General features: G+C 45.8%; 1 protein-coding gene across 6 annotated transcripts in view; it reads left to right on the top strand.

The window, feature by feature from the left end:
- LOC5570350 (72 kDa inositol polyphosphate 5-phosphatase) overlaps positions 1-11,407 on the top strand; it is a 32,648-nt gene extending 21,241 nt beyond the window's left edge. For all 6 annotated transcript variants that reach the window (XM_021843770.1, XM_021843768.1, XM_021843767.1 and 3 more), the window contains exons 4-6: positions 910-2,455; positions 2,510-2,769; positions 9,801-11,407. In XM_021843770.1, coding sequence (XP_021699462.1) covers positions 910-2,455; positions 2,510-2,769; positions 9,801-9,909 — 1,915 coding nt within the window. In that variant the 3' untranslated portion in view covers positions 9,910-11,407. The remainder of the gene's footprint in view (positions 1-909; positions 2,456-2,509; positions 2,770-9,800) is intronic.
- The last annotated feature ends 8,772 nt before the right edge of the window (positions 11,408-20,179 follow it).

Raw genomic sequence — 20,179 nt, 5'->3', positions numbered from 1 at the left:
TTTTCAAAATAATCTTTCGGTGAAATGTTCTAGTCTTTCGACCAAACGTCCATTCGACCAAATGTCGTTCGACCAAACATCATTCGACAAAATAATGCCTTTCGACCAAATGTCCTAAAGTTGTTTTGAATTGAGTTGAATTAATTGTTTATCAATAGTCTCTCTATGGATTCGACTTGTCAAAAGTTCTTCATCATGACCTATTGCCTCATCCATCTCCCTGTCTCAAAAAAAATACGACAAAGCATGGGCGACGTCTAATCATTCATTGCTATTGAGAAATTTCTGGCCTCCCAACCTTGCTAAGACTAAGTTATTTTATTTTTCTTTACACTTCTCAAAATACCTACATCTCTCTGAGACACAAGCTTTTCAAATCCTTCCCGGTATTTTTTCGCTCTTATGACATCTATCCCAAAATGCACCTTTGAGGTGATAGTTTTATAAATAGGATAGGTATCTGCTTTGATTTGAACTCTGTTGTGATTGTCTCCATAGGGAAATATTATTTTAAACCGTTGTTTTACCTGTTTACAACAAACGCCGGTATTTAAATTCAGTACTGGCGCTTACAAAGCAACGATCACTATTTGTACATATTACGTGATACATTATAATGACGAAAATCGCTTTGAGATATCGTGCCTTATTTTAGATGGCTAATTAAAATTGGTGTTCGTAATGGCGATTGTCTATGACGCTGTACCCAATTGCCGCCATCATCAGTTGAGACAACTCTATATAAATTAATTGGATCTAATCTAGTCGATTTAGTTTGATCACTGGTGCTTTCGGAGAGATCACGTCATTACCCGGCTGATATGTTCATCCTTTGGTTGGCAATACTGCAAGCTACCTCACTCCTCTCATTCTAATCTTTTATATGCTTGGTCTTCCATTTCCTTTCAGGGACTCTACACAAGCTGCAGTTATGCGGAATCCGTCGAACCGACTGAGCGGACAGTTCAACTTGTGCTGTTCGGTGGATGAAAGTTTGCTCAAATCTCCCAAAAAGAACCGTTACTCCGATCCACATGGGGGTGCTGGTGGCTGTAGCTCTTTGGATTATGGCATTCAGCAGCAGTCTCAACAATCTCAACAACAGCAACAGCATCAACGGCGACAGCAGTTGAGATTGGAACTCAATGCTAAGAACTCGACAAGCAGTAATGGGAAAGAGAAGGCCAGCCCAGTAGCGAATGGCGCTAAAAGTAGACCGTTGGAGTTTGGCCAGGATGTTGCTGGAGCGGTGAACTCCAGTGAAGAAATTGATAGCAGCGGTTATCACAGTAATAGTCAAACAGCGTTAGTGGATAATAGGGTTGTGACGAAACCAGTAGTATTTCGTGAATACCAGAATCATACGCAGCGAGCAATTATGAGCAGCAAGTCTAGATTTAAGGAACGTTTCTTGCCTCCATTACCAAAACTCGAAGGCTACGAGAAAATGGAGCAGCATTATAGTTCGCCAAATATAGCGGAAACGGATGATCCTCCGGGTGTAGATCGACGAGATAGCAGAAAGTCGATGTCTTTCGATACGGTTACTACGGGAAACGATGGTGACTCGATAATAAGCAATCCAGCAAGTGCCGATTCGCTGGCTAGGCAAGCTTTAATGGCAGCTCACGTGCTACATCTCATACCTGCGGATAAGGCTCGCCAAAGGAATTTTCTTCACGGTAGATTAGGGACTACTTCGCTACTGGGCCCATCTGAACTCGACAAAGTTCTTCCAACTAGAGAAATAACGATTTTTGTTGGCACTTGGAATATGAACGGACAGAGTCCGCCAAAACAGTTGAACGACTTCGTTCTACCGACATCGTTGGAACACGTTCCTGATATAATTGTGTTTGGTACCCAAGAATCCTACTCGGAGCGATTTGAATGGGAAGTTACACTCCAGGAAACGCTTGGCCCCAGTCATATTCTTCTGCACTCAACCAGTCTCGGTACTCTGCACCTAGCAGCGTTTATACGACGAGATTTGATATGGTACTGTTCCGAGCCAGAAGATGCTAACCTATCCGTACGCCCAGGCACAGCTTTCCGAACGAAAGGAGCTATCGCCATTTCCTTCAGCCTCTTCGGAACATCGTTTCTCTTTGTGACGTCACACCTGACGGCTCACCAGCAGAAAGTGAAAGAACGTGTTTCAGATGTGAAGAAAATCATCCACTCGCTAGATCTTCCCCGTAATTTGACCGTCAAGCACCGGAACAAGGACGTGACACAAAACTTCGATAGCGTTTTCTGGTGTGGAGATTTAAACTTTCGGCTCAGCGAACCACGTGACAAGCTGATGCACTGGATTGAAACGACGCAGTTCCCATTGCCAGCACATTTACCGCATGGATTCATGCACACGGATCAACTGACGAGCGTCCTGGCGGATGGAGCAGCATTTAAGGGTTTCCGAGAGGCGAAGATCACCTTTCCGCCCACTTATAAGGTAGGTTGTGCATTAAGGATATCAATCTTTACTCATGAAACCTCCATATTCCAGTATGATCCCGGTACGCAACGGTTCGATACGTCCAGCAAGCAACGTGCGCCGGCTTACACGGATCGCATTCTCTACAAGTTCAAACCGTTGCCTGTGACAACTGTGCATCGGCGAATAAGCAACGCTGCCGGTGGCAAAATTACCCATCCTCCATCGCCGGTCAAATGCCTAGCGTACGATTCGGTGCAGAGTATCATCACGTCGGACCACAAACCGGTGTGGGCGTTGTTCCGCAGCATCATACGGCCGGGCGTTGATACGTGAGTATTCAAACTTACCAATCTACCTTGTTGGCTATTGCTTTACGTAACGGTTTTGCCCGGGCTCTACAATGCTTCATCTTCGTCGTTCTTCTCCAGTTATCCAGAATGTTTAGGGTTCCTAGGTCCTCTTCCGCTGAGCACAGCCATTCTCGAATTCGAAGTCGTCGGAAAACAATGTTCAGACATTATTGGTCACATCCTATTTCTTTTCAATGAATCGTACGCTGCCTTGAAATCAATGAACAGATTATGAGTCGGAAAATTATGTTTCTTGAATTTATCTAAGACCGTTTACCCTGCATCTGGTCCATTGTCAAGAGACACACTTACCAGTAATGCTGAGGCCTGGGAGGCCTCTGCTGTACGTAGGATATGTCTCCATTTGACTCGGTCCATGGTTGCCCGTCGCCAGTCACGCATTCAGCGAAGGGTCCGCAGATCGCCCTCAATTTGATCGACCCATCTTGCTCGCGGAACTACACGTCGTCTTGTGCCGGTCGGATTGTTTCGAGATTCATTTTCACTGCAGTGTTATCCGACGTACTGGTAACATGCTAATCCTAATCCTAATCCGATGATTGGTTCTCCCAGCATCTCATGCAATTCATGGTTCATCCCCCTTTTTTCACGTTCCGTCTGCATTCCGCAACATCTTCCGTTGGAAAACACTAAGGGCGCGTTGATATTCTGCACGTAGGGACCATGTTTCGTGCCTATAGATGAGTACCGGTGTAATCAGAGCCTTGTAGATAGCTTACTTCGTGCGATGGCCAGCTTTACTCGATCGAAGAATTCTACGGAGTCCAAAGTAGGCATGCAACGATGCGTCTTTGGATTTCTTTGCTGGCGTCGTTACCGGCGGTCACCAGTAAGCTCAAGTACACGAATTCTTCGACCACCTCGCTTTCCGTCAATATGAACTCGAGGTGGGGGGCTTGCCGTGTCTTCTCTTCAACCCCTCGCTATCATGTACTTCGTCTTCGACACATTGATGTTGAGTCCGATTCGCCTAGCTTCAGCCCTTAGTCGAATGTAACCAAGCAGCTGGACGGTGGACTTTTATTTAGTTCGTTGTAGCTCGTTCGCCCTGCCTGATGTTGCCCAACGAATTCTCTAGCATTTGGTGATAGATGGCGGTATAACATTTGGGAGAACAACTTGTAGGCGGCGGTCAATATTGTGATCGTACGATATTGACGCAATCCAACTTGTCGCCCTTTTTGTAGATGGGCAACACGACACCTTCCAGCCACTCTTCCGGTAAACTCGTTGCGCAATTTCGCTTCCAGAATTCGGTGGTTGACACAGTTTACTGCCCATAAATGCATAACAGCACCACGTGAGTTTTCGTCAATTATTAGTTAATTACGGGAAACGTTATTAAATTGCATGCACTTTCATGATATTATAAGAAAATAATACGTTTGTTCTAGAAATGTTAAAAACAACATCGAACTTGGTCTGTCCCACGTTACTAATAAACGCATGTCAGTCTCGCGACTTGTGTTATAAGGACTTGCGACAAATTGTGTTGAAGTCAAGTAAGGCAATTATACTTATCGACAATTGTTGCCGTAACCCAGAGGGTGCATAAAAAATATTCAACACATTTAGACGGAAGAATAGTTCGATTCAGCCAGATGAAATACAAAACTATTGGATTTCCTTGGATCCTTTTCCTCGAACTTGTAGCAACGCCGTCTTTGAACATCCACTCGTTCCACGCTCTGGCGAATATAGCTGATTTGCTCTCGTGAATCCAATGCCCGAGCACCGTGTTAAGATGAATACGGTTTTTTTCTACGATATTCTAAGGCCGCAGTTCATTATACACCCAAAAGCGACAATCTTTACTCGGTGCGATAAACGGTGCTTCTTGGCGTTGTGTCTCGCTTTCAATTCTTTTGTTTTTGTTCTCTTGTGTTTTTGGCAAATTCATCAACGACCGTTTGACTTCCGTCTGAGTCTATTTAATTAGTCCCTGTCACATATACAGTGTCCTCCAACGATTTCAAATAGCTTACCCAATGCAACGTCTTCAGTGGAAACTGAAATCTGCCGCTGTCGCCAGCATTGCCGTTACAACCGTTCTTATCGTCGAAGCCAGCGAAGTTGTCTTCAGAGCCCGCGTCATTGTCCAACGAGTCGCCATCGGCCAAATTCATGCACTCATCTTCGGAACTATCAGAAGTACCATAACCTTTCAAATAATCGAGGACGGACATTTTCGCGACTTTGAATGCGGACACTAAACTGTCAAAACAACAATAATTCACATGTGAAGACAAGTAAGCACTGGGCGCAGACGTGCGGAGCATAAGGCGATTGGTGAAATGATCCTAGTCTTAAAAAAGGACACCAAGGAAAAGGGTGCAGTCTATAAGCAACTGGCACAAGAAGTACTTGGCGACGAGGTTGATGTAAGATCCTTTACTGCTGAAGCGACTCTCCAATGTAAAAATCTGGATGAGGTCACCGACGCAGCGGAGGTCTCGGCTGCTCTCAAAGAGCAGTGTGACATCGACGTAGCCAGTAAGGCCATCCACCTTAAAAAGGGCCCGCAGGGCACCCAGGTGGCGGTGATCAGGCTGCCGGTCGCAGAGGCCAACAAAGCGAAGAACTTGGGCATACTCAAGGTAAGCTGGTCGGTTTGCGGCTGAGCATACAACAGTCTCCTGAAGTTTGCTTCAAGTGTTTCGGGAAGGGCCAGAAGTCGTGGAATTGCAATGGTCCCGACAGAAGCAAGATGTGCAGAAAATGCGGCACCGAAGGCCATACGGCAAGCAAATCCCTTAATTACAAGGCACTTAATATGTCGTCCCATTGATGCTACAACTAGATAACTCGAAATTTGAAATTTTTGACTTCAATATGCCAAAACATTTTTCTTAATTAGATCTGTAAAATACCTACAGCTCATAAGCGTGTGATTCAAAATACACAAGTTAAAGTTTATTTTTGAACCATATCCTCTGCGATTAACCGTCACCTTGTAAAACTGTCTTATTCTCAAAGTTGCACATCCCAAAATTTTGATTTTCGAGTTATCTAGTTGTAGCATTAAGGGGACGATGTGTCGACAGAGCAGATAACGTATACTTAATGGGCGGACCCAAATGTCCGGGCACAAGCGGAGTATCAAAGCAGCCAAAACGTTAAATTTCAACCACTGTGATGCAGCCCAGCAGCTGCTTTGGCAGTCATTCTCGGAAACCAAGACTGACGTGGTGTTAATATCGAACCCATACCGCATACCAGCCAACAACGGTAACTGGTTGGCAGCTAGCAGCTATAGGGAAGACAGGACGATACCCAATTCAAGAAGTAGTCTCTAGCTCAAAAGACGGTTTTGCGATAGCAAAAATCAACGGCGTGTTCTATTGCAGTTGTTACGCGCCCCCAAGGTGGTCAATTGAGGAATTTTCCCGAACTAGCTAATCGGCAGCCAGTTGTGATAGCTCGCGGCTTTAATGCATGGGCAGTGGAGTGGGGTAGCCACTGCACCAATCAAAGAGGCCAGGTATTGTTGGAATCCCTGGCCGCATTAATTGTAGAGCTGGCAAATGTGGGTACAGTGAGTATTTTCCGCAGAAACGGTGCAGAATCGATTATCGACGTGACGTTTTGTAGTCCTAACCTTTTAGATACCATGAACTGGCGCGTTGATGACGGTTATACTCATAGCGATCATCTATCGATTCGCTGCGATGTAACTCGACTCAAACCCGAGGATGGAAACCAGCGCGCTTCGACGGCGAAGTATTCACTGAAGCCCTGAGGCGCGAACGAAACACTCTGGACCTAAACGGCGAAGAGCTAGTTTCTGTGATATCACGAGCGTGTGATGCTTCCATGCCGAGAAAAGCCCCTCCTAGAGAGAACAGGCCGCCGGTGTACAAAGTTGGTTCTCAAAAAGGAAATCAAGAGTCGAAAACGGGCATGCTTTGATAGTCTATGCGAGAGTGCCAATTCTAGTCCATGGGGTGACGCCTACAGAGTGGTAAGGCTAAGACCAAAGACCCGTAACGCGGGTAGATCACCTCTTCGTGGTGCGTTACGGGGTAAGATCTTCCAATTTGAAGCCTAGTCTCATCTTGTTTGTCGGGCTAGGGTAATATGTTCTGGTAATTCAAGGATTCGCGGTACAAAGCCATTGTTACTGGCAACATTTTTTTGAAAATTATTCTATTTTACCTAGCAGATGGTTGAAGACTCGGAGTTGGTCAGTTCCGAGACTACATTTGAAGCCAGGATAACAATCATGAGTATTAACTCAACAAGGACTGTAAGTACTGGTAATTCAAGGACTCACGTGAATTCTGATTACTAAACAAATTTTCTAGCTTGATTCGGTTTTGCTGCTAGCATAAAGCCCCTTTTTTGTACTATTTTTCTGGGACTTAACTAAAGTTGAAACAAAGATGTGATTAGAGTTCCGTTGCATGGTCAAATATCAGTAGTACCTATTTGATTCCTCAGAAATTTAATCGATTATGTTTGCTAAGGGACGTGCCTTCGCTGAGATTTAAATTTCTATGAAGGGTGTAAATAGCGGGACCTTTTCATCATAGTCGATTTTTATCAATATCTGAGGAATCAAAACAAAAACTGTAAAGAAATCGATGCTTCATTACCTATCGAAATCGATGCTTCATTACTATAAATGGAAATGGAGTAATGCGATATGCACTATACACTAAGGATACGGGTAATGCCACAATAGATCTAAATACTGGTCGCAGTGGCGCATCCGAACAGAGAGAAAAAAAAGGTGCCGTAGCACCCCAAGAGAAGTCGCCCGAGTTGCAGCGATCGATAATCGATGTACTCTTCCCGCACCATCCCATAAGCCCATGGCCCCCAGCACCGTATGCGGCAGATGAAGGAGAAGAAGTGGCGAGGGTGACGAATGAAGATCTGGTAGAAGTTGTGAAATCATTCGCGTCAAACAAGGCACCGGGACCCAATGGTATCCCGAATGTTGCCTTAAAAGCGGCAGTGAACGTGGATCCAGACATGTTCAGAACCACAATGCAACGCTGCATTGATCAAGGAATCTTCCCGGATGTATAGAAGCGACATAAATTGGTGCTACTACCGAAGGCGGGAAAACCACCAGGTGACCCGTCGGCGTCTAGACCAATTTGTCTACTATATACGACGGGCAAGTTATTGGAGAGGTTGATTCTCAACAGGCTTATCCCGTATACGGAGAGTGCGGACGGCCTGTCCAACAACCAGTTTGTATTCAGAAAAGGTAAATCTACTCTGGACGCCAGCCAGTCGGTCGGTCGGTCGTTCAGACAGCTGAGGTGGCGATCGAGCATAAAAGGAGCGGCGGTTGTCACTCTGGATGTGAAGAATGCGTTCAACAGCCCAAGCTGGGAAGCAATAGCACACGCGCTTCACCGCCTCAAGGTACCGGTGCAGATGTGTAATCTTCTAGAAAGCTATTTTGATGGTAGGATTCTACTGTATGACACAGAGGAGGGGCAGAAAAGCGTTCGAATTACCGCGGGAGTACCTCAAGGTTCAATCCTGGGCCCGCTGTTATGGAATGCGATGTACGATGACGCATTGAGGCTGCCCCTTCCGACGGGTGTTAAGATTGTTAGCTTCGCTGACGATATTACCCTAGTGGTCTATGGTGAATCGATGGAGGAAGTAGAGTTGACAGCAGCACACTCTATTTCCATAGTTGAGGAATGGATGAAGTCTAGGAAACTAGGACTGGTCCGTCACAAGACTGAGATGGTGGTGGTCAACAACCGCAAGTCCGAGCAACGGGCGTTTATCTCGGTAGGTGATTGCACCATAGAGTCCAAGCGATCCCTTAGATATCTTGAGGTAATGATCGATGACAAGCTAAGGTTCGCTTGCTACGTTGCCTGTAAAAGGGGAACCTACGGCTATAGCGGCGCTATCGTGGATGATGTTTATCAACTCTGCTGTAATTGCCAGCAAACGCAAGCTACTGGAAAGCGTGACGCTATCCGTACTAAGGTATGGAGGACCAATTTGGTCAAATGCGCTTAGAACGAGAAGAAACCTAAAGCGGTTGGAAAGCACGTACAGGATAATGTGCTTAAGAGTAGCAAGTGCATACCGGACGGTATCTAAAGAAGCCGTGTGCATCATAGCCGGGATGACGCCCATCGGGCTCATCATCAAGGAAGATGTTCAATGCTTCAACCAAAGGGGTACCAGAGGAGTCCGCAACACGTGTAAAGAGGAAACGTTCAGAAGCTGGCAGCAGGAAAGGGATAACTCCACTAAGGGTAGATGGACCCATCGGCTAATACCAAATGTGTCAGATTGGTATGGAAGAAACCATGGGGAAGTGAACTTCCACCTGACGCAGTTTCTGTCAGGACATGGTTGCTATAGACAGTACCTGCATAGGTTCGGGCACTCAGAATCTACTGCGTGCTCCAATTGTGCTGGTGTGGAGGAAACAGCGGGGCATGTCGTGTTCGATTGCCCCCGTTTCATTGTTGTGAGAGGTCACATGCTCGCTACATGCGGAGGGGACACGTCCCCCGACAATATAATAGAGAGAATGTGTGCGGATGCCGAGTGCTGGAATGCAGTAACTACGGCTGTCACTCACATTATGTTAGAATTGCAGCGCCTATGGCGCGCCGACCAAGAATTGCCTGCCGAGGCTGGTCCCTTGTAACATTGTTTAAGTCGGCTAGGAGTAGCAGTTTGCCTAGGCTACTGCTGCTACACGTGTTGTGCTATGGACCAATGCACGAGTTCACTATCTGACGTTTTAGCGGTGCCGTGTTATTTACGTGACCATGGTAACGAGTGAATTCGGCAGTCAGTCGGTTGTGTCAGTCGTGCTAGGTCATACCGAGGTGGGCGTCGGTACTGTACATTGTTGATGACGGATAGTATTAGGTAGTGGTCAGTGTCATTGTTAGCGCCGCGATAAATTTTGGTGCCGATTATATCCGAGAAAAATGATCATGTACACTATGTACACATGTTCAATGTATTATCATTTTTTTTTTCAATTACAGGATACCCTTGGCCGCAGGTTTGTTCAATCGGGAAGTTTACCTGGAAGGTATGAAACGGCGATTAGACAACTCCGGCTCGAGCTCATCTGCAGTTTGCAGCATTCAATGATGATAGCTAAAACCCGTAATGTGATAAGGTAATCAGCACACAGGTAATGTTTTTTCTTCTAGTCCACTACGCTGTATAGAGTTACTACATATTTAATGTCAATGGATTGTGGGACAGTAGGTATATGTGGACTTTCGCGTCCCATCCCATTTGATTCTCATAGATAGAACCGATAGAATATCGTCATCAAGGTGTACTAGGAGCAGTAAAATACAACCGCTAACAAGAGAACAAAGACAACATACATGAATGATTCCTTTTAAAAAATAACATTTTTAACATGTTTAGGAAGTAGGTCAAAACTTCTTTTAGAGTAGTGTATGTATTGTTGAACCTAAGAGCGAACCAGGACTTTTTGGTACCGCAAATAATGGCAGCCTTAAAGGTTAGTTTAGAGAACCCGTTTCTAGTCAGAACATCAAAGTCAAATTATTGATAAGTCTCTCATATATTTATGCTAGTCTAAGGTGAATAATGAACTGATCTACAATAATTTAGTACCATTATCACATATCGAGATGAAATCTTTCTTGTTTTATACGCTAGTTACGTAGATTGTAACTATCGAGATTCGATTAAAATCGACGAAAACGTGCTCACTAAAATTAATAATGTCTGCAATTATGAAATATGGGTAATTAACTAGGCTTTATGAATGCCTTATATATATTTCTATATTATTTGTTAATATGCTTGTCAATGAGTCAATGAGAAAAATCAATTATCCTGGCCCTAAAAAGACATCCCTTTGAAATATTCTCGATGATGTAGGATCTCTTCTAGTTTAGTCAACTGCAATAGTCATACCCATGTGCTGCCAGCTAGTGGTGCAAAGCAAACGTCACATGAAAAGATTCTATCGTATATAAACCATCTGTCTCTCTACCTCTTGTGATGAGTAGTGAAACCAAAACCGACAGTAGCAGCATATGCAGTGTTTAGAATCTCCGAAACTTTAGTGGATAATCCCAATGGGAGCCAAATATCGTCGTCGCATAGAACAGAATAGACATTATATAGAAAGCAATGATGAAACAATCCCTTCACCAACTAATATTCCATGGATTGATAACTATCCGGAATTGGCCTTAAAGAGGTACAGTCAAGATTTCTATAGTGCGGCTGATGACAATATATCGATAGATTGCCACCTAATGATGTAGATTTTTGATAACCAAAAAGGTAGGAAACAAACGAGAAATTGTGATTGAAAACCGATGTTATCAACTGTACTGTAGGAATCTTGACTGTATGACAAAATCTTTATTACTGCGAAATGTTCTATTGAATCGCTCATTTTCATTCCATCATTTACCTTTATTCTTCCCAAAGTATATTTATTTCCATTATGAATAGTCGGTTTTACGATTTCTGTTATTTAAAGGCTGTATAATGGCCATTGTTTTGTTGGTGTCGTTTAAAACATATGAATAAAAAATGTGAGAATCTGATTTTTACACACTTTAAACTTTGATAATAAATTCCATTTCCTTCTAAATCTATTTCTAGCTTTCAAAGATATCACAGCCTTCGAATCCATGCAGTAAGATGTTTTCAATTAAAAGTTTCTGTCTGGATTGACAATTACAGAGTGCGTAGGTACACGGAGACGGAATTCAACTCAATTTTGGGTTGTTTCAACGCAATTCCGTAGTTGAGCCCAATAACTCAATTTTGGCTAAATTTCCAAGGTCCCCACTAGGTAGTTTGGCTTTAATTCTATTAGAAAAATATACTCAATTTTGGGTTGATTTAACGCAAAATTGAGTTCTTTCGACCCAAACATAAAAAAAGTTGCATTTACCCAAATTTGGCTTATTGGGCCAAAGTACCCCCAACGTATTCCTCCAAGTAGCCGACATGTAGCTGTCATGTCATCATTCATTCATTTATTGCTAATTAGACATTTTTCATAAGTTCGTGACGGTCTTTTTTACAAGTGGGAAATCTGCAAACAGACGCCTGAGAAGGTAACTAAGGCAGTGTGGGGATGCCACTGTATATGAGCAATTCTTGTTGAATTGCTCAAGTGGTGTACAGTGCAGTGAAATTACCCTTGGCATCAGATCCTTATCTCCCCGGAACCACCTCATGGTATTTCTTCGGGGAGGGGCCAGTGCATACAGCACAACACATGTAGCAGAAGCAGCCTAGGCAAACTGCTTCTCCTAGCCGACTTAAACAATAGGGGTGTTCGTTATACGCACTTGACACTGGTTCTGGATCGTCGGATATACGTAGTTCTGGAAAACTTAAACTCGCGAGGTAACTTTTACGGACTGAGACGGTTTATTAGACCTTAAAGAGCTTGTTCACAATGGTTCACTATGCAACACGCGACGTAATGAACGGCCACTTAACGTGCGAAAGGTTTATTGCAGACTAAATTAATGTAGTTTACAGTGCGGTTTGCTGACTTGGTGCGATGTTTTCGAACACTCGATCGCTACCTGCGGTCGGCCCTATCATCGATCGTGAAGCGATCGATACGATACGGGATAGATTGATATATACACATTAGCTAGAGTAGCGCGACCGTATTTTTGTGCTGGGACATTAATGCTAGGGTTAATGGTCTTATAATAGTGGAAAAAACTATCTAGATATTATTCGAATCGTATAGGTCGACGTGTGGTTGCTGGCGATCGGCGCAAACATACCGGCCGCCTTGAAATATCTCATTTCAACTGGTTATTTAGCGATTTAAGTTACTAACCAAATAAGGTCCTAACAACTTATAGACTATCGGATTAGATAAGAAATTCATATGTTTGTACTAGATAGTACTTCTTAGTTGAAGATGATGATCTGCTGTTCGTTTTACGATTCATGAGGAAACGACTGGTGATGTTGATGACTGGTTTCCGACTTATCGTCCTTTCATCATAGTTGGATATGTTCACACGGTCTGTGTGTCATCTGTCGCTTTAGTGGTAGGCCACGGATCCCCTTCCTCCAGCGGGAGCCCAATCGACCTCGGGTGAGGGATTCTTCGACGGCAAGCTATGAATGAGATGAGAGGCGATTTTTTAAATGAAAACACGTAACAAAAAACGACTTCCCTGGGTCGCGGAGGCCGTCCGCCTCCGCAGGCGCCAATGCACCATCGATGACTCCGTTGATCTATTCTCGGTTGTAGACTGGATGAATGTTCCTGGTATCGGAACTTCAGGGTGAACGTGGACATGCTGGTTGGAAACACCAGAGCGACATCGGGCATCGTGACTCCTGTGAGGATAATGATGTAGGCCGTTGTCCGCCAGGTGAATTCACGAAGTGTGGCGTATATTTGGACTGTATCCTGCTGAGCAAATGGAATGGTGTTTGATTGCACGAAATGACTAACGACATGCAATACACGTAACTTTGTGTGGGGATTCCTCAACCCCCACAGAATACTTGACGCGTCATCTTCATAAATAGACGACCACAGTAACCGAGTTGAGATTGTAGTAACGGCTAGCAAATGGATGGACCAGACATCGTAGTAGTGGGATGACAGACGGAACTTCGAACAATCGGATGGGCGGCTCCGGCCGCCGTGGGTGAACTTGACTATGGAGGATGAAATATTCTCTAAGCTTTTTGACCATACATTAATAAACAAAAACTTAACTGGACCGCCGAGACCCGAAGGCCTCGGCAGCGCCGTAGGGCGCTCGTTGGAGAAGAAATCAATCCTCCTCGTGAGCCGACGAGGGCGACGCTTCGTTGTCCCGTATTGGCAGGACACAAACCTTGGAGATTGCTCGAAGAAAGTTGCCGTCCTTCGTGCGAACCTTAACGACACGGATATTGCCGTCGTTCCCCGGGTGAATCTCTGTGACTCGACCCATTCGCCACTTGAGGGGTGGCACGTTGTCCTCGCAGAGTAGCACCATAGTGCCGATAAATAAGTTGTTCCGTTGCCTGGTCCATTTTGTGCGGGCGTGCAGATTGGACAGGTATTGAGTTGACCAACGACTACAAATTCGTTGAAGAAAATACTGCACTCGCTGCCACCTTGACAGTCTTGCCTCATTGAGATCTTGCAGCGATGGTTCTGGTATCGCTGTGAGTGGCCTCCCCACCAGAAAGTGACCGGGAGTTAAGATTTCTAGATCGTCCGCATCATTCGAAAGGGGTGTGATTGGCCTCGAGTTGAGGATAGCTTCAATTTGTGCCACCAGGGTAGCCATTTCGTCTGACACGAGCACTGTGTTGCCGAGGGTTCGCCTTAAATGCTCCTTCATTGACTTGACGGCGGCCTCCCATAGGCCTCCGAAGTTGGGGGACTTCGCCGGAATAAACTTGAAGTTAATGTTCTCCCAGGAAGCCTCTTCTGAAACTACCTTCACGAACTCTTGACGGTTGAATAACTTCCGCAGCTCATCCAACTCACGCCGTGCGCCGACAAAATTTGTTGCGTTGTCGCACATGATGATTTCTGGGCGACCTCGACGGGAGACAAATCTTCTCAAAGCGGCGATGAAGGCTTGAGTCGTGAGGTCTCCAACGACCTCCAGATGAACGGCCTTTACGACAAGACAAACAAAAACGGCGACGAAGCATTTGATAGGACCACCCTTGCGATAGGGGTATTGGATGTAGAACGGACCACAGTAGTCCACCCCTACGCGCAGGAACGCTGGAGCTGGATTGACACGTTCTGCTGGTAAGTCCGCCATGAGTTGCTCGTGCGCCTTCGGACGGACCCGAAAACATTTTACGCAGCTGTGGATGACCTTTCGAGCCAAGGTACGGGCTGCCAACGGCCAATACCTTTCCCGCATGCTGGCGACAAGCAGTTGTTGCCCAGCGTGCAGATTTTTTTGGTGATAGTGAACGGCGATGAGGACTGAGAGGGGGTGATGATAGTCTAGTATGACCGGATGCTTCCGACCAGCCGAAATATTGGCGTTCCGTAGCCGGCCGCCAACCAGGATCAATCCGTTCACTAGACGTGGAGTTAGTTGCTTTAATTTTGAGGTTGACTTAACCTCTCCGGTTCTACGAAGAGTCATGAGATCTTCAGGAAAACTTTCTTGTTGCGCAAGGATCAGCAGCTGATGTAATGCCTCGTCTCGTTCTTCATGCTTTAAGAAGCCTGCTCTACGATCGCCAGGATTTCTGCAGTTGTGGGCGAATCGCCGAATGAGGGACACAATTCGAACCAAATCTTGGAGTGACGATCGTAGACTGAAGACAGGACTGGGATTGAAAACATGAGCTGAAACTGAGACCGTGGATCTCTCCTCGAGTAGCGAAGGATTCAAATCCTCCGGGTTGATATTAGCCGTTTTCGGCCAGGAAGATTTGTCTAGGTGCAGCCACGGTGGTCCGTGCCACCACATTTCGAAGTCCTTCAACAAATCAGGAGTCATTCCCCTTGACAAGACGTCTGCCGGATTCTCCAGTCCCGCAATATGGTTCCAAATTCCTCCTCGTGTGATGTGTTGAATTTCAGACACTCTATTGGCGACGAACATGTTCCATCGTGATGGTGGAGCAGCAATCCAGCACTTAACGATTGTTGAGTCAGTCCAAAAGTACGGTTGAGCAGTGATTTTGATGCTTTGGACGACCTTCTCGAACAAATAGACTCCGGTGAGCGCAGATGACAGTTCTAGACGGGGTATGGAGGCTTGCTTTCGCTTCTTCTTAAGATCTTCGAGCGGAGCTACTCGAGATTTCGCAGTCAATAGCGTCGAGGTGACCGTGCCATCGAACGAGGTGCAGCGCAAATAAATGCAAGCACCATAAGCCTTCATGGAAGCATCACAGAACATGTGGAGCTCCACGGAAATTGTGTCGCTCCCGAAAGCGATCCAACGAGGAACTTGAAGATGAGTGAGGCCTTCCAAACTTCCTCGGAACTCTCTCCACCATTTCTGAAGCTCGTCGGGCAGAATATCGTTCCAGGAACACTTTGATCTCCAAAGCTCCTGGAGGAATACCTTAGCTGGAACCAAACTAGGTCCAACTAGGCCTAGCGGATCGAAGAGCTTTGCAAAATCCGACAGGATGATTCTCTTGGTGAACTCAGTAGCAGGATTCCACTGAGGCACAGTGAATCCCATTTGGGTTCCCATTTGATTCCAAGGGTTTTGACGGTGGGATTTGAAAGTTCGAGATCCAAAGACGAGCGTTCATCTCGCAGATAGGGTGGGATTTGGTCTAGCAGTTCACGAGAATTAGAGCTCCATTTCCTTAATGTGAGTCCAGCAGTACCCAGCACATGAACCAGGTCTTTCGAGAGCTGGGTTGCCTCCTCGATGCTGTCGACGCTCTTCAGCATATCGTCAACGTAAAAATCGTAGATGATCGTATTTGTAGCGGCGGGAAAATTGGCTTTCTCATCCTCCGCCAGCTTCTTCAGACAACGTGTTGCCAAATATGGCGCTGAGGATGTGCCGTACGTGACTGTTGTCAGGACGAAGAATCGAAGTGGCTTAATTGAATCTTCTCTCCACAAAATGCACTGGAGTGGGTGGTCCATCGGGTGCATCTTGATCATTCTGTACATCTTTTCGATGTCAGCTGTCATTGCGTACTTCCGTAAACGAAATCGAAGCGTGATAGAGGTGAGATCCTCCTGGACAACAGGACCCACCATAAGAGCGTCGTTCAGCGAAACTCCTGTAGTGCTTGCACATGACGCAACAAACACGACCCGCAGTTTGGTCGTTGTGCTGTCGGGCTTAAGTACCGCATGGTGCGGCAAGAAATACGTGACCCGAAAGGTGCTCAATTCTCGTGGTGAAATTTCGCGCATGTGCTGCATCCGGAGGTACTCATCGATGAACTCGGTGTACATCTTCTTCAAGACAGGATCGGCATTCAATCGTCGCTCTAGTGCCATGAAGCGACGAGTGGCAATAGCTTGGGTGTCTCCTAGGCGATCAAGCATAAACTGTTTCTTGGGTAGCTGAACGACGAATCTGCCACTTGAGTCCCGTTTCGTAGTTCTCTCGAAATGTGTTTCACACGCTGACTCCTCCAACGACAACGTGCTGGTGGTGCGACACGATTCCAGCTCAAAGAACCGTGCCAATCCTTCTTCAATCTGCTCGGTTGCGCATGCGGACACGACTGGTGTGGATGTAGATTCATTCTGAACGCCTCCTGAAACAATCCAGCCCAGCAGAGTGTTCTGCAGAATCGGACCAGACTCTCCTAATTTGATTTGACGTTCGGCGATCATCAGCTCCAAGTACACTTCAGCCCCGATTATCAGGTCGACTGCTCCAGACTCGTGAAAGGTGGGATCGGCCAACACCAGCTCCTTAGGCATGTTCCAGGATCGAATATCGATACTTCGCGTAGGAAGATCGACGGTAACTCGCGGCAACACGTGAAATTTGAGGTTTGTCACGTATTTCGTGACAAGCGAATGGACCTCAGCGAAAACTGCTTTGGTGGAAGCAGTTCGTGAACCACCAATTCCAGCGATCGGTAAGTGCTCACGAGTACGCTTGAACTTAAGGTTTTGCGAGAATTTCTCAGACATGTAGCATCGCTGAGACCCAGAGTCTAGCAATGCACGAGCGAGCAAAGAGTTACCGAACTGATCTTAGAGATTTACGATCGCGGTAGAAAGCAGAACAGTGTGTGGAACGTGTCGTTGTGATGCGAGAGGAGCAGTGTGTAGGGATGTACTAGGGCAGTCTGTGGCGGAATTGTGTGATTGAGCATTACTTGCGTTTGTGGGACTCTGTGGATCATTGCGTCCGCTTTGTGTAGGCTGAGTGTGTGTTGAGTGACCGTTTGGTGTTGGCTTAGCTTGTGGTGGTTGCATATTCTGTCCGTGTGGTTTCTTGGATGACTGATTCCCAATTGACTGTCCAGACTTAGTCGGTGAATTCGCGGTGGTCGATGAGTTCGCGTGAAGCAACGAGTGGTGACGTTGACCACAGTGGAAGCACGACCCACGGGTGCAGAATCGTGCGATGTGTCCTGATGACAAACAATTCAAGCAAAGCGAATGCTTCTTCACGACGTCGACCCTTTCCGAAACTCTCATTTTCGAAAACTTTGTACACTTGAAGGCGGAATGGGCCATTTCTCCACAAAACGGACAGCTACTTGAGGACTGGACTCCAGCATGGCTGATGGATGGACGAATAAACTTCTTCGGTTCACTCTGGACCTGCCTTCCAGGGGCGATGGATTGTAACACCGAACAGTGACTCTTAAGGAACTTAATCAGATCCTTGTACTTCGGTACTTCCTTTGAGCTATAATGCGACTCCCACTGTCTCAGTGTGCTCGAATGAAGACGTTTGCAGAGCATGTACTGCAGTAGCGTGCTCCAACCTTCTGTATCTTCACCAATCTTGGTGAGCATTTGGAGGTTTTTTTCAAAACCGTTAACAAGTTTGCTTAACGTCTCGAAGTTTTCTTGACGAAGTGGTTCAAGAGCGAACAAAGAATCTAGGTACGTCATAACTAGCAACTTCTTGTTTTCGAAAACGCTTTCTAACGCCTTCCATGCAATGTCATAATTGACGGAGGAAATCTCAATTGAGGCGATTTCCTGTAGAGCATCGCCGGTGAGAGACGTGCGTAAGTACGAAAATTTATCCATGTCGGAAAGGTTGATGTCATTGTGAATCAGGTTCTTGTATGTATCATGAAATGTGACCCAGTCTGACATCCTCCCGCTAAAGGTTGGAAGTTTAAGTTCGGGCAGCTTCACTTTGGACTGCGGTGCAGTTTGTGCAACCGCCACTCGATGCTGCTGTTGCTCACAACTCGAGCCTGCTTGGAGCTGCTCAAACATAAGCTGCTTAAGATCGAATACTTCGTTCTCGAAGTCCTTCAGGATTTTTGCATTGTCACGATCATGCTGCCTTTTGATCTTAATGTGACGTTGCAGCTTTGCCTCCTCCGTTTCTTCTGTATCGGTGGAAATCTCATCCTCGGCTGCATCGTCGGTTAGCAACTCGATTCGCATTCGCACATCACTAAATTTCTCCCAGATTTCGTCCAATTTGTTGATTCGTAGGTCCAATGCCCGCCGATCCGGCCGATCACGGTGGGCGTGTACAAACTCCTTCATATTCTCCAGGGAAACACGCAACGCACGCTCCTGCTTGCAGAACAATCGCAAATCTTCACTAGCTGGCATAATGAATCACTTTAAAGGTCAAACTTGCACTTAAACACTTCACTCGATCGCGATACTCTACTCGACCACGTGGTTTGACTGGACAATTAAGGCTTTTGATTGGGAACAGAACAAAGCAAACCCACCAACGAAGCGGACAAACCAACAGACGTAGCGAACTGGTCAGGGCTCAACTCAGCGAAATGAATTGGACTACACAAACTTTCCATGCAAGCAATCATACAAATCTTTATTAATTCTGATTTATCGTCTTGGGAGTCAATTAGCTCACTTCACATGCATCGCCAGCGTTGGTCTCACATGCATCAGAGTACCACGCCACAGACAAACCTGCTCAGCCCTCAGTACTTATCCTGATTTCGCCTCACAAATTCGTCCGGCTCCGGTCGAAGCTACGATGACACCGTTGAATCCGTCTCAGCTCTCCGAAAAACCACTCAAGGAAGGTGCCAGATGGCAGGCACGCACTTGAAGATGGGGACTCCCGTGTCCTATTGTTCTCCCTCGTGAAGAACAATTAGCGACCACGCGGTAGCTCACAATAGGTACCACCAATCACTCTACTATCGCTTTTCCCGACGATCCGGTTCGATTCGGACCAAAATGTTCGTTATACGCACTTGACACTGGTTCTGGATCGTCGGATATATACGTAGTTCTGGAAAACTTAAACTCGCGAGGTAACCTTTACGGACTGAGACGGTTTATTAGACCTTAAAGAGCTTGTTCACAATGGTTCACTATGCAACACGCGACGTAATGAACGGCCACTTAACGTGCGAAAGGTTTATTGCAGACTAAATTAATGTAGTTTACAGTGCGGTTTGCTGACTTGGTGCGATGTTTTCGAACACTCGATCGCTACCTGCGGTCGGCCCTATCATCGATCGTGAAGCGATCGATACGATACGGGATAGATTGATATATACACATTAGCTAGAGTAGCGCGACCGTATTTTTGTGCTGGGACTTTAATGCTAGGGTTAATGGTCTTATAATAGTGGAAAAAACTATCTAGATATTATTCGAATCGTATAGGTCGACGTGTGGTTGCTGGCGATCGGCGCAAACAAGGGGTATTCACTTAAAGTCGCGTAATCTATAATTCTGCGTAACTTCAGCGATTAAACTTTTCAGCCTGATTCGCTGCTGACAAGTAAT

The sequence above is a fragment of the Aedes aegypti genome, chromosome 2 (assembly GCF_002204515.2).
Source record: "Aedes aegypti strain LVP_AGWG chromosome 2, AaegL5.0 Primary Assembly, whole genome shotgun sequence".
NCBI classification, from domain to species: domain Eukaryota; kingdom Metazoa; phylum Arthropoda; class Insecta; order Diptera; family Culicidae; genus Aedes; species Aedes aegypti.
Note: the sequence above shows the minus strand (reverse complement) of the source record. Positions and strands in the feature narration are given on the sequence as shown.